At 38.5% G+C, this 13,273-nt stretch overlaps 1 protein-coding gene across 3 annotated transcripts; it reads right to left on the reverse strand.

The window, feature by feature from the left end:
* Positions 1-251: 251 nt before the first annotated feature.
* SLC34A2 (solute carrier family 34 member 2) lies at positions 252-12,548 on the reverse strand. Of its 3 annotated transcripts, XM_072125987.1 has the most exons (14): positions 12,408-12,483; positions 10,129-10,161; positions 8,656-8,734; positions 8,407-8,535; positions 8,024-8,152; positions 7,787-7,930; positions 6,602-6,713; positions 5,240-5,435; positions 4,560-4,646; positions 3,685-3,799; positions 2,759-2,926; positions 2,525-2,641; positions 2,312-2,436; positions 252-1,712 (listed from the first exon to the last, which is right to left on the reverse strand). In XM_072125987.1, the coding sequence occupies exons 2-14, from the start codon at positions 10,138-10,140 to the stop codon at positions 1,137-1,139; spliced, it is 1,989 nt and encodes a 662-aa protein (XP_071982088.1). In that variant the 5' UTR covers positions 10,141-10,161; positions 12,408-12,483; the 3' UTR covers positions 252-1,136. The 3 variants fall into 3 exon arrangements, with proteins under 3 accessions (XP_071982088.1, XP_071982090.1, XP_071982091.1); XM_072125989.1 differs by lacking the exon at positions 10,129-10,161 and having other exon boundaries at positions 12,408-12,548; XM_072125990.1 differs by lacking the exons at positions 10,129-10,161; positions 12,408-12,483 and adding an exon at positions 8,985-9,008.
* Between the last annotated feature and the right edge of the window lie 725 nt (positions 12,549-13,273).

Consider the following 13,273-nt stretch of genomic DNA (forward strand, 5'->3'; position numbering starts at 1 on the left):
GCCTACATGTGATAAGAGTCCATTAGCTACAACCAATAATCCTTTAGTGTTGAACCTGAGGAAGGCAAATAACACCCATGATGGCAACTAAAAAATGTCAATGGAAAACCCCCCAAATAAATCCCTGGATTCCAAGCTCTTACGTTTTCATGTAACCTTTACATATATATGTATCTATCTATCTATATCTATACATATATAATGTACGGTAAATCATCACACCCTTATTAACAAAAACTAATTGAGCAATAATCTGAATCACAATATTTATTAAATATTACAACATATCAGAACTATATGACAACTGTACATTGGTATATGGTAAAAATATATCATCTATGTACAGTAGAATATTTATATATACATGGGTTGTATGATATGTACAGATCTGTATTAATATGTACACAGTACATATTGTATTTCTAGATTGTATTTCTAGATCTTTCTCATTGAAAATATACACCTTTTTCTTTATATGTATATGTTTCATTATGCACATTCAGTGCTACATTTGTGGATTTCTCCAGTTCTGCCCCTTCAGTAGTCCATAGCAATCGATAGTCCATAGCAGCATTTTTATCACTTACTTTTGCTCTTTTAGTCATGACCTAGTGATTAGATAAACATGGACGACTGCATAATTTTTTTCCACAATTAGAGATGAGCAAATCATCCAAGATTTGATATGTAGAAGCTTTGTTGAATATTTCAAAAGATTCAGTTTTGGTCTGAATGGAATCGGTTACAAAGTATATTGCTCTAATTTGTATAAAACCCCTGTGTTCTAAAACACAGCTTTTTCATAAAAAGCTCCTATCTCCTTTAGTAAATTTTAAATGAATTTTATAATATTTCGTCACCCCTTCAATAAGCTCTCGGATGAACGACAGCAGCGACCATTTTTAAAAATATTCATCCGAAGCAAATAAGAAAAGATTTGGATTCTATTTGTTGCTTGAAAAATGGTAAATTTGTAACCAATTTACAAACCAACTAATAGATTCACTCATCTCTATCCACAATTTGTTATATTGCACCATTTTCGAACCACAAAATAAATATTCATTTGCTCCGAACTCTTAAAGAGTTCTTAGTCCACTTTGAATTCCCTTTAACAGATCTTCCTTAAATGGTTCTTAAAAAGTAGTGAGGCCCATAGTCTTTCCTTCATCTTTGTTATGATTAGACGGGAGCTCATCAGTCAGATCTACAACATTTTCGTGACACTCCAGAGTCTGGGGCTTTCCCACCACTTCTTCTTCATCTTCCTTTTCCTGGCAGCACTTACAGCACTTGCATTTCTTGCAACAGCAACAACAGTATCGACCACAAAACAAAGTGAGGGCGGACATCCACAGATCCCAAGGCTTCAGAGAGTGCATCCACTTGGGGAGGAAGTTCCAGGTTTTTAGGAAACCCGGTAAAGCTCCGGGGCATTTGGCCTGCATAACACTGATAACGATGACGGCAATAACTACCACTACAATTGGGATAGCGACTCCTGCCAAAGCCGGCCATCCAGCCATGGACAAGCCAAAGACAGCCAGGGGCAACAAGAAGAAGCACAGGATCAGGTAGATAACAGCAAACCATCGGTATTTTGCTGTCTTGTTCCCCAAGCCTTTGGCCATTCGAATGGGTAGCCTCATGAAGGGGATCGGGTACCAAATGAGGATCCCGGATATGTTGAAGAAAAAGTGACATAACGAAATCTGCAAAATATGATGAAATATTTCATTTTAACACATAATAGCGAAACAAGAAGAAACTAGACACATGCAACTTTATGCACTATTCTATACATGCTTGGACATAATATTCAGAGCTGAAGACCTGAACTGAGGGCCTCTAGAGCTCTAGAGACCATTTAGCATCATATTTAAGGTAATGTCTGGATATATATAATATGTTCTTTGGTTGCTTTGAAAATGAAAAAATACATCATGTAAAAGTACATCAATGGCCATTTTTCTGATCCCTGTGGTCCAAGCAGTGAAGTTTCTCTTGTTGTTTTGACCTGATGAGCCATTAGGCTCTTTTAGGCTCTGTGATAGTTACACAGTTACTGAAATTAGTGAGAAATGTAGAGGCTACAGTTTGAGGACTTCAGTGGGGTATGAAATTGGTGCAGGTTTTAGATATCAGGTATCTAAGTAAATTTTATTTATTACCAATATATTTGAAATCGAAAAACAGCTGTGACCTAGAGCCATGGGTTATTCCTGAGATCCCAGATTTTCTTTTTTTTTGTAGTGGGATGGAGAATTAAAAAATTCTAGAAATACTAAGTAGATAATGTTGTAAAACTCACCTGTACAGAGTATTGCAGGGTCTCCCCTGGACTGGCCAAAGCCGCTAACAGGGCAGTTGTAGTGGTTCCAATGTTTGACCCCAATGTCAATGGATAGGCACGTTCTATGCTAATCACTCCAATACCTGCAAGAAACAAGAGAGAGTTAGAACAGCAAGTGGTAACAATATAACCACAAAGGTATGTTATCTTATAACCATAATTGATTCTCACCAATAAGTGGAGTAATTGCGGATGTGAAGACTGAGCTGCTCTGAACAATGAAAGTCATGCCGGCACCTACAATCATTGCCAAGTATCCAGTCAACCATGAGAATGGAAATGGGAAATCTTGAGGAAATAAAAAAAACAAGAGAAAACATGTAAATAATGTTGGATCCATATGATTACGACCTCTAAACTGGTATGTTAACCATAAAAGACGTCTACTTGAACGTTGATAGTTACCAGTATTGATGATCTTCTTGATGACAACAGACACTTGTCCCTTTAGCATGGAGTTTAGAAGCTTGACAATCAAAATCAGACACACGCAAAGCACTATCAATGACAGTGCCAACAGGATGAGACCCACGGCCAGATCTGGGAGATTACTGTTACTAAATATGTGACCACCTGGAACATAATGCACATAGGAATAGTTACAAAAGTTGCCTATTATCATATCAATATTTGATTTTAACAATAGAAATAGGCAAGTAAATTTGGCTATGCACATTAGATTAATATTGCTAAATTAACTACCGCCTGATTTTCCCCAACTCTCTCTTATGGTCAGACAAGATAGTGGGATTGCAACATTGCTTATCCTTTTCTTCTCGAAGCTACAAGCCACTGTTATAGAAGTTTGTAGGACCTTACGTCAGTTGCGTAGCATGCTTTAGAATAGGTGGGCTGGTGAGATAGCTACCACCTAAAAAAGGGTACATGAAAATAAAGGATCTGCCGTCCTTTATTTGCGGGCAGTTAGTTGGCTTACACGCCGATAACAGTCGAAGATACTGTCCCGCAAGCTTTGGCAGGAATAGAAGCTGCTCTGAAGTTTTTAGCTCGGGCAGTTGGCTCACACACAGGGCCATAGAAACCAGGGTTGTGTGTAGCAAGGACATACTAAACTATGGACAAAAACTATGCTGGTGAGCAGGAGGGCTTAGTCTGATGTGTTTTGGAAGAATAAGGAAAGTTCTGATGATTGTTTTTTTTGTAAACCATATGATCTGGAAGGTGGTCAACAATCCACCCAAAATAGTCGCTTATCCAATCGGCCATATGAAGCGAACTATTCATACATATTGGTCACCACTATTCCAGCATCAATGCAAATTATTTTTTTAGACTTCTTTGCATAGACAACTACATCAATAGATACTTACATTTGATCTTTACACTCTCTTGAATCTCCGTCCATGTCACATTATTGTCATCTGTCCAGCAGGTTCTGTTGGCAGTGCAGTTCTCCGGACCGGACACAGTAATGTTTATCCATTCCTGCAGATAAGCATTAACATATGTTACTTTTATGTAACTTTTTGCTTTACATTTCCATTCTTTTGGAAAAACCTAATGTATTTGCAAGTTTTTTATTTCTCTGTCATCATGAACTATTTTTACTAAGACTATATGTGCCATATTTATGTGGATATTTTGGTTTTTTTTTGGATAAAATATTAAATTCCTTTTCCTGCTCACTATATTATGACTATTGATGAACTATGAATGTGGTCTGATATTTTGGACTTCAACCAAAAAAAAATAATTATGGCATCAGAATCAATGCAACAAATAAAGCAAGTAGAACAGCTCCATTCTTTGTCTACTGGCTGGGTCATATGCCCCCAAATTAATCATTGAAGATCTATCCTAAGCTGGAAAGCTTTAAGAAATAAGAGACAAAATAAGTGACCTTGAAAACATCATTGATGGTCCATCAATTAGTATGAGTTGTAGATGGTAGATCATATACATATATATATATGGGAGTGGCCTTTTATAGGCCAAGGACTAGGGCACACATGATGATGAATTAAGCCATAAAAATTCAATAAAAATGTATTTTTGTCCTTGTTCATATAAGATCAGAGACATCCTGAGCTACAGGATAGGTCATAAAAGGCTAAGAATTGCCCAAGTTCAGCTCTGCTCAATTAGGTTCTATAATAAAGTATTGTACATGCGACAACAGCTTTGCTGTATTCTATTAAAGTTGTTCTCATTGTCTGTAAATTAGAATACAAAATTGTCTTCTCACCTTGTATCCACAATCTCTCTTGATCAGACTCATATTTTGGGCAGCTGGGTTCCCATTGGCTATCTCCTGAATTACTTTCTTGTCGAGCTGCAACACAGAAGACAGATTTACAAACTGTACCTTTTACTATGGAAGTCCAACTATACCAGTGGTGGCCAACCTTTGGTATGGGTGCCAGAGCACTTCCTGTGGGCACCCAGGCCTTCACCCTAGCAAAGAATTTGCCAGACAGGACTCAAGGCAGTCCAAGACAGCCCAGGACGTGCCATGCTCAGTGCCATTTTAAAGCGACATCCTTGGCTGCCAGGGCTACAAGAGGAACGAGAAGGTGTGGGCAGCGATGGATTATCGTTGGATCTCCTGCTCTGGGTCTCCTGATTCCTCAGGAGACCCTCAAAGGGAAGTTACAATCCATATTTCTACATCTTCTTTCTATTATATTGGTGTCCTCGGGATGCCAATACGATTGAAACTCGTGATACAGCAGGGATCAATAGATTACTGCTTAAATTGTCATGTTGGCACTTTGTGACATAAAAGTGGATTTCGGGCACTCTTAAAAGTAAAAGTGGATTTTGGGTACTCTTAAAGGTTCGTCATCACTGAACTATACCATAAAGATTTTTTCATCAATTTTTTCTCATTTTCAATGAGAAAATAAAGCTTTATTCTGGGCATACCTGAATAATTCCTTTAGTAAGGGGCTCAGTGATAACTTTCAGCATATCTGGAGCGTCTTCTCCTGTTTTTATGTTGAAGGACTGAACAATAACATGTGTGAGGTGGAACAAATATCCTGTTGCGACTTCAATGGGAAGCAGAACCAGCACGGAGAGCCAGTTGAAGAAGTCATGCACTGTGGCTCCTGCGAATGCCCTGCGAGGAAGAAACAATTTCAATAAGTCATTTAATACTTCTTACAATGGTAACACATGGAGGCTATGCTGAGTAACATGGAGTTCCTACACCTCCATATTGTATAGCTGTAGGCTGTTCTTTATTACACCGTATCGAAAGATCAATCTCCTCTAGAAAGCTCTACAGGATTCTAATTTTAATTATTTGACTTTATACTGCAAGTTTTCTTATTGCTTCCATCTACAAAACTATTTTGCACCTTCTATATTATACATGCATTATCACCCTGGATATACAGGTTTTCATAAAAGATTATATAATTTTATAGCATTTGGCATGTGAAGACAAGCGCTCTGTAACTATAGGAGTAGCCTAAGGGTGTGTCACAGTAACTGGTTCACCAACAAGTACATCTACAGAAATGTGTGATATATATTATCAATACATTCAATACAGGTTATATGTTCTTAGCATTTAGTTATACTCACATATATACAGGTTATATGTACTTAGCATTTAGTTATACTCACATATTTAAAAAAATGTTTAGAGAAACCTATCACTTCAAGTACATATTTTATGCTGTAAACCTCTGATTTATGTCAAGGCTTGGGAGTCCAGTGGGTAAACCTACTCATTATCCACATTTACCAAGAATAGTGCTAACTGTAATATGTGCAGTTTGCCTGTAGAGGGCGCAGTGTGCGACATGAAAAGTGTAGCACGTTCTTCACAAATCTGGTACCCCCTGCACTGCTCCAACAGAGTGGACCAACTCTTGCGGTGCACCTTTAACATAGGACATGCAACACAATTCTGTCGGACTCTGCATGATTAATGTGTCGCAAACTTGGACTGTGCACCGGAACGCCCCTTTATTTGCAGTATTTTGTGTTGCATCGGGCATAGTGCAGCCGGACACTTACACATCATGTGCAAGCATTGCACATTATTTTTCGTGCAAAGTCAGACAAAAAAAAGTCTTTAATAAATCTGGGCCATTGACTGCATCCAGCCGTCATGTGCTCAGTAGAATTGCCCAATGGACTCGTAAACATAGAAAGAAGGGGGGTGAATTAAGTTTTAAAGTAGATAATGAAGAACCGTATTAATATTCATCAGCTACAACAACATTATGTGGTTCATAGATTTCTTTACAGCTTAGATAAGAGCTGGTGCTGTACCTTCTGAATTCATTCCGGTCTCCAGACTGCATCAAAGCTACAATGGTGTTTGTGACTGATGTCCCAATGTTGGCTCCCATGATGATTGGAATGGCTGTCCTGACCGTGAGAACTGTCAAGGCACAAATAATCATACAAACTTAAATTTTATGTTGCAATCTCCACTATTGTTCTCAATTTTCACTACATTCATTTTAAAGTCCCATGTAACCACTGCCTTCTATGTTCTATATTCTAATTTAAAGGAAACCTACCATCAGAAATCTACCTATTAACCTCGAAACCCTAATCTATCTTTAGCTAACCCTATAACGCTTTCTATACTAAGCTAAACATTATTTAGCCAATATGTAAATTTTATGCAGAGGCTACTGGGGTGGGGAGTAGCAAAGGCACCCCACTAGTCTCTGCGATCTCTCCCGACCTGCAAGTCCTCGACACAATCCTCTTAATGCTCCCGATGTTGAGCACACCGTCTGAGCTCTGCGCATGCGCATTAGCTCCAGCATCAGTGCCGATGGGCAGAGAGCTCTATCACATGCACAGAGCTCTGTTGGAGCACTCAACAACGAGAGCATTAGCAGGAGCATGCCAAGGACGCTTAGGAAGACAGGGATCAGAAAGGCTACTGAGATGCCTTTGCTTCCCCTCTCATCATCCACTCTGTAAAATTTACATGTTAGCTAGGTAAAGTTTTAACTTAGTATAGAAAGCGTTATAGGGTTAGATAAAGATAGATTAGGGTTTAGTAGATTAATTGGAACCTACCATCACATCTACCTTAATAGGTAGATATCTGATGGTAGGTTTCTTTTAAAGGAAATCTACCATCAAAATCAAACATGGGGACACTTACTCATAGATCCAGGCACTGTGACTGTGGTAATCTTCTTATATTTGTTATTCATGTTCTCCTTCCTTTTAAAATCTATTTTAACCACAGTCATTGCGTCTGGATCTATGAGTAAGTGTCGCTGGTTTATTATGCTTCATTTTGATGGTAGATTTCCTCTAAACCACTCCAATACATCCACTTTTAAGAAGAAATAAACTTGAGAAACCATCATAGATACACAGCCTAACACTATAAACATATAACATATGTGCACTCAGTTTGGCAAGACATTACCCACAAGTTGCTTTGGCGCCTAGAGCAACATAGTATATAGTTGAGGGTATACTTACGGCCAGAAGACACCATGCTGACCACAATGGATGTCGATGTACTTGAGCTCTGTACTAGGACAGTAACCAGAACCCCAATCACTAATCCGGCAATAGGATTGGACAGTACAGAGTGGTTCTTGAAAATATCTCCTGCAGCTTTTCCTAGAATGAGGTAATAAATGATTAATAATTATAATTTATTTATATATTGAGTTGCAAGCCAATGACTGTAACAGGACAGGTGTATTTTCTTACCTCCTACCAGTTGGAAGGCAGAACTTAACACATCCAAGGAGCAAACAAAGAAATATAACAGCGCCAGCAAGAGGATGAATTTTGTGATTGACTTAAGAACCGATAGGATACGTTGTTTTGTGTTCATTTCTGTAAAACAACATGTAGAATATTTTAGCCACAATACACATTGAAAATGTGAGTCCTGCAATTGATTTCTTGTTTAATACCATCCTTCCATTGAAGCAAAACAGTAACTTTCAAGAAGGCGGCCATGTTCCGGCATGGCCTAAAAGTTTCGCCTATCACCCATTTCTCTCTGGGTTATGCAGATATGTCATTTTCACTTTTGTTTTTTAAATAAAAGTGTCCTAGGACTTTTAACCCAAACGCATTACACCTACCTGACCACTTTGGGCCAGTACTCTTAAGTTCTGGCATCTCCCATGGGTCAAACTCAGGTTCGTCTTTGCATAGCACCACAGTAGAATAAGCTGGAGGTAATGACTCTGTTTCAGTAATGCTACAATCTCCTGAAAAATATATAGAATCCAATAAGTATATGTCTATTATAAAGTAGGACACCTAAGACACATTCCAGGGATCATTTATCATATTGATATAATATCAGGTTTAGATCAGTGTAAACTTACCATCGTCGTTCGGAGGATGAGGGTTCTTGGGAAGATCATTTGGGATATGGTTCTGGAATTCTGGGAGAGGAGCCATTTTCTGCAAAGATAAAAGTGAAATTTAACAAAAATTAGATACCTACAATTACACACCACAATGACAGATAAATCCCAGCAATCCACCATCTTCTACACAAGAACCCAATTACCATTCAGTAACATTAAGCAGAAAGATGGAAGATGACCCATCACCTTTTACGGCAGAAAATCACCTTTAATGCAAGCTAGAACTTTTCTAATGCCAAGTTGTGAAGAGTCGGCAATCATCTACTTATCTATAATATGTGCACCTTGGTGGAGGGAAGTCAGGAAATTGGGGGAAGCTATCAAGGTAATGGAAGAAGGACCATAACTGGATAACAACGAAGGACCAGACATGTAATGGGACATTATACAATGGTGTTCCTTCACAATGAACAAATGGATTGGCAACTTCGACAAGTGGCATAAGAGGTGGGCTACTCAAGAAATTATTATCTATTCTCTGTCCCCAACTCTATCATTAGGGCATGAGTTATACTTCTCTACCCATATCCACACAGTACTGTACTACTGGGAGAGATTCCACTGTAAGGGTGGGAACCACCTAGTCAATAACACACATCAATGCATACATTCTCCTCTCACTGTTTTAATTATAGCCTGTGCCATCATCAACAAGACAATCTCCCTTAACCTGCTGGGTGAGTTATTAATAATTGCCTCTGTTATACATAAATCAATTTTACACAATCCTGGCATCTTCTATTGAGAATGAAACAAGGCATTCATTCAATGCCAGACCCTGTTCAAAACATTGTATGGTCGCTTGGCCATGTTGAAGTCCAACATACCTGATTCTACTATCCCATCATAGTCAGTAGACCCCCCATGTACTTAAGATCATTGCTCAGTCCTACTGACATCATTTGGGAGTTGTAGGTTTTCTCATAGTTTCATTACTAATCCAATATTAAATATGCTGTATATACTCAAGTATAAGCCAACCCAAGTATAAGCCGAGACCTCTAATTTTACCACAAAAACGTGGGAAAACCTAGTATAAGCTGAGGGTGGGAAATGCATTGGTCACAGCCCCCCCATTATATAGCCTTCCGGACCCTGCCCCATAGTATATAGCCAGCACCTGCCCCCCAGTATATAGCCTGCCAGCTCATACCCCCCAGTATATAGCCAGCCCCATGTCCCAGTATATAGCCAGCAGCGGGGAAAGCCGGAAAGGGGAGTTTTGATATTTTTTTTTTACTCAAGTATATGTCGAGTTTGGGTTTTCAGCACATTTTTTTGTGCTGAAAAACTAGGCTTATACTCAAGTATATATGGTACTTAAAATAAATAAATGCATCAATATGAAGCCCTTTCTTCCAGCAAAAAGCCACAAAATGCAAAAAGCACTACTCTGCCCGAGTTCCTCCACCATAAGCTGCCAAGTACCTTTTTATCCATGTTTCTAGATGTAGACAAGAACTGGAAAGCAATTATTAAATTATTAAAATGAATCACATCCCATCTTTTACCACTGCCAAGCCCAAAAATACAGGCTAAAAATATTTTGTCATTTATGGCAATCTAAATAACTCATAATTGTCCTGTGTATTGTGTGTAACACCCTGCTGGCCACTTAATTATACAACAAGATGACAGAACTGAAATTCAGGCACATGCAAGGGCTTGTAGTTAACGTGTTGCTTCATATAAAAATTGGGCCTTGAAGTGTTTTTCGCCAGTATTTGCAACTTGCTTTATTGCTCCATCAGAATTACTCAACTAATCTATGTTCTCCAGATGAAGACTCCCAATATATTTGGTAGATCCACGTCTGTGACAGCTGTATATGGTGTTCATCCAAGTTTGAACGCTCGAAAATGGCGCTGGCCCAGTCGGATTGGAGTTTTAAAAAAAAAACTTTTTAAAATTATTTTATAAAAGATCCAAGGATAAAAAGATTACATTAAATTTGTAACAACGCGTTTCGCGCTTGTACCAAGCGCTTCATCAGGTTCATGCACATATAGTTAAAAATGTGAGATTTATATATAAAATCACACATAATTCTCACGTTTTTAACTATATGTGCATGAACCTGATGAAGCGCTTGGTACAAGCCCGAAACGCGTTGTTCCAAACTTAATGTAATTTTTTATCCTTATGGATCTATTGTAAAATAATAAAAAAAAGTTTTTCAAAAACACTCCAATCCAGCGCCATTTTCGAGCATTCAAACTTGTATCTACACCGTATACAGGTGTCACAGACGTGGATCTTCTGGAATCTGCTTATTCAATACGGGAGGAAGAAGCAGCGGAAATGTGCACTTATAGGGGCGTGCTAATGCTTAGTCTGAATTTGCGCCACATTTATTACTCATGTGCCGCACAATTCTGCAACATGAACAAAGTGCACCAAATAAATTGTTGTCCACTTCCCAAGCAGTGCAGGGGGGGCGCCAGATTCATGAAGACCGGTCACCAGTTTTGAAGAATCTGGCGCCCCCTGCACACTACACAGGAAAACTGCACATAGCACAGACTGCACTAGTTTTGATAAATGTGGCCCATTGTCTTTTCATGTATATATAATACATCATACAGGTAAATGTTAGCAACAGGATTATCTCAAAAAGACAGAACACATAATGCTTGATGTATAGCTAAACAATTCTAAATTCTAAGGCCAAATTACAATTTAATACCAACACACAAGAAGATTAATAAAATGACTACGAGGTAAACAAACACATCACACAGTAAGTAAATGAAATGGACTGTGTAGTCGCCAAGTGCTCTAATGAGCAGCCGGAATGTGGAATATGAGACCTCGGTCCTGGACAAGAAGACGTTATTACAAGATGCTTCACTAGATTCACAGGATATCATTACTAACCACTGACATACTAATCTTTATAGAGATATTATTTAAGTGTATGGCGTTTTAGTAGAGTTGGTTAGTTGGCACAATGAGCTAATTGTGTCTTTCCATACAGTAACACAGTAAGTAAAACAATCGTGGCATTCCAAAATTTTACAATGCACACAACAAGCTCAATTTAATCATGCAGTTTGCTATATAAAGTGTAGCTATGCTTACAAAAGTTTATGCTCCATAAAGAGTGAATTGATAATTTAGTTCTTCAATTTGTGCAGCAAAAACTACATACACCTCGAATCATAAACGCTTTTTATTGCACTTTTTGTGTCCTTTTTAAAGCAAAACACAACAGTGAATATAAAAGTGAGACGTATACTAAGTCCTTTCCCTCTGTACTCAATGTCTTTGATATTTTATCTTTCCGTCTTATTAGATTTACTTAAGTTTCTGCGTTTAAAAAAAAACTGCAAGAAAAACTGCACATGGTAGTATCCTACATACTATCATCCTACACACAGTATAGTAAGTTTATCTTCAGTATGACAAGAAGACTACAGAATATGAGTTTTACTACTACAATAACGATAATAAAGATTAGTGACATTTACATTGTTCTACGCTTTCTTGTATATAAGGTATAATTCAGTTCTAACATTCACACAGACATAAAGACACTTAATTTGTACAATGTATAGTATAACTTCTTAGACCCCTGATATAGCATAATAAAAGTATATAGTAGAAACATAAATACTATTGTACAAGAAGTAAGGGCAGAGTCTTAATCTTTTAATTTCATCATCCCACGTTAGTATAAAGTAAATGTTTTAGAATATGTGACTCACCTGAGATTCTTGTAGGAGAGGAGGCAGGCAGGGAAAGGTAAAGAGGAAGGATGCTCTGAGCACTTATATCTGTGTCTACACACCAGGTGACACAGAGCCATCCCTCTCGTCCTGGATAAGCACTGCCTCCTACCTGACTCCCTAACCCCAGTCTTTCCCATCAGCACTTTCCAATCAGAGGACTGATAAGTAGTGAAGGCACTTGCTCAGTGTTATCAGCCCCCCCCCCCCCACGCTGGTGATAGAGGGCCCCGCTCATATAATGATAGCCCGGCTGCTCTGTGCTGGAGAGGAGGTGTGTCTGCCTTTCCATGTGGAGAAGAGGTTGGAATTGTTATCCTCTGCAACCTGATCCATCTGTGCTGGCTCTCGGCTCCCCAGTCACTCATCACATATTTTTGATAAAGGAAATCAATATGCTTTAGGATCATAGTGTCAGAGACATCTTTTGTAACAATTATCTGTCCTTGGCTCTGATATCAGTGTAAGGCAACTTTATGTAAAGTTCACTGAGGCCATTAGTAGGGTGAGAGGGACGATTTATTAGAGGGCAGATTGGTGCTTGCCCAAGCAACCAGACCACCATGAGGCCCTCAACTTCTAGTTTCTAAGAGTGCTTACAAGAAAGCCACAGTAGTAGTAGTAGTAGTAGTATAAAGTCAATCAGTTCAATACTGCATATAGAGACAACACCAACTCCTCCTATTTTAAGGTTCCTTAAATATCACAAATTATTGTTCAGTTGACTAAGTAGGTCCACAGCTAATTCCTAATTCAATTCCTTCATTCAATTTCTTATATGCACCAAAACAATTTTGAGATGTAGAGGCTTGGACAACACAAGACCTCTGATGTTGTCTTGGCAC

This window comes from Engystomops pustulosus, chromosome 1 (assembly GCF_040894005.1).
Source record: "Engystomops pustulosus chromosome 1, aEngPut4.maternal, whole genome shotgun sequence".
NCBI lineage: Eukaryota > Metazoa > Chordata > Amphibia > Anura > Leptodactylidae > Engystomops > Engystomops pustulosus.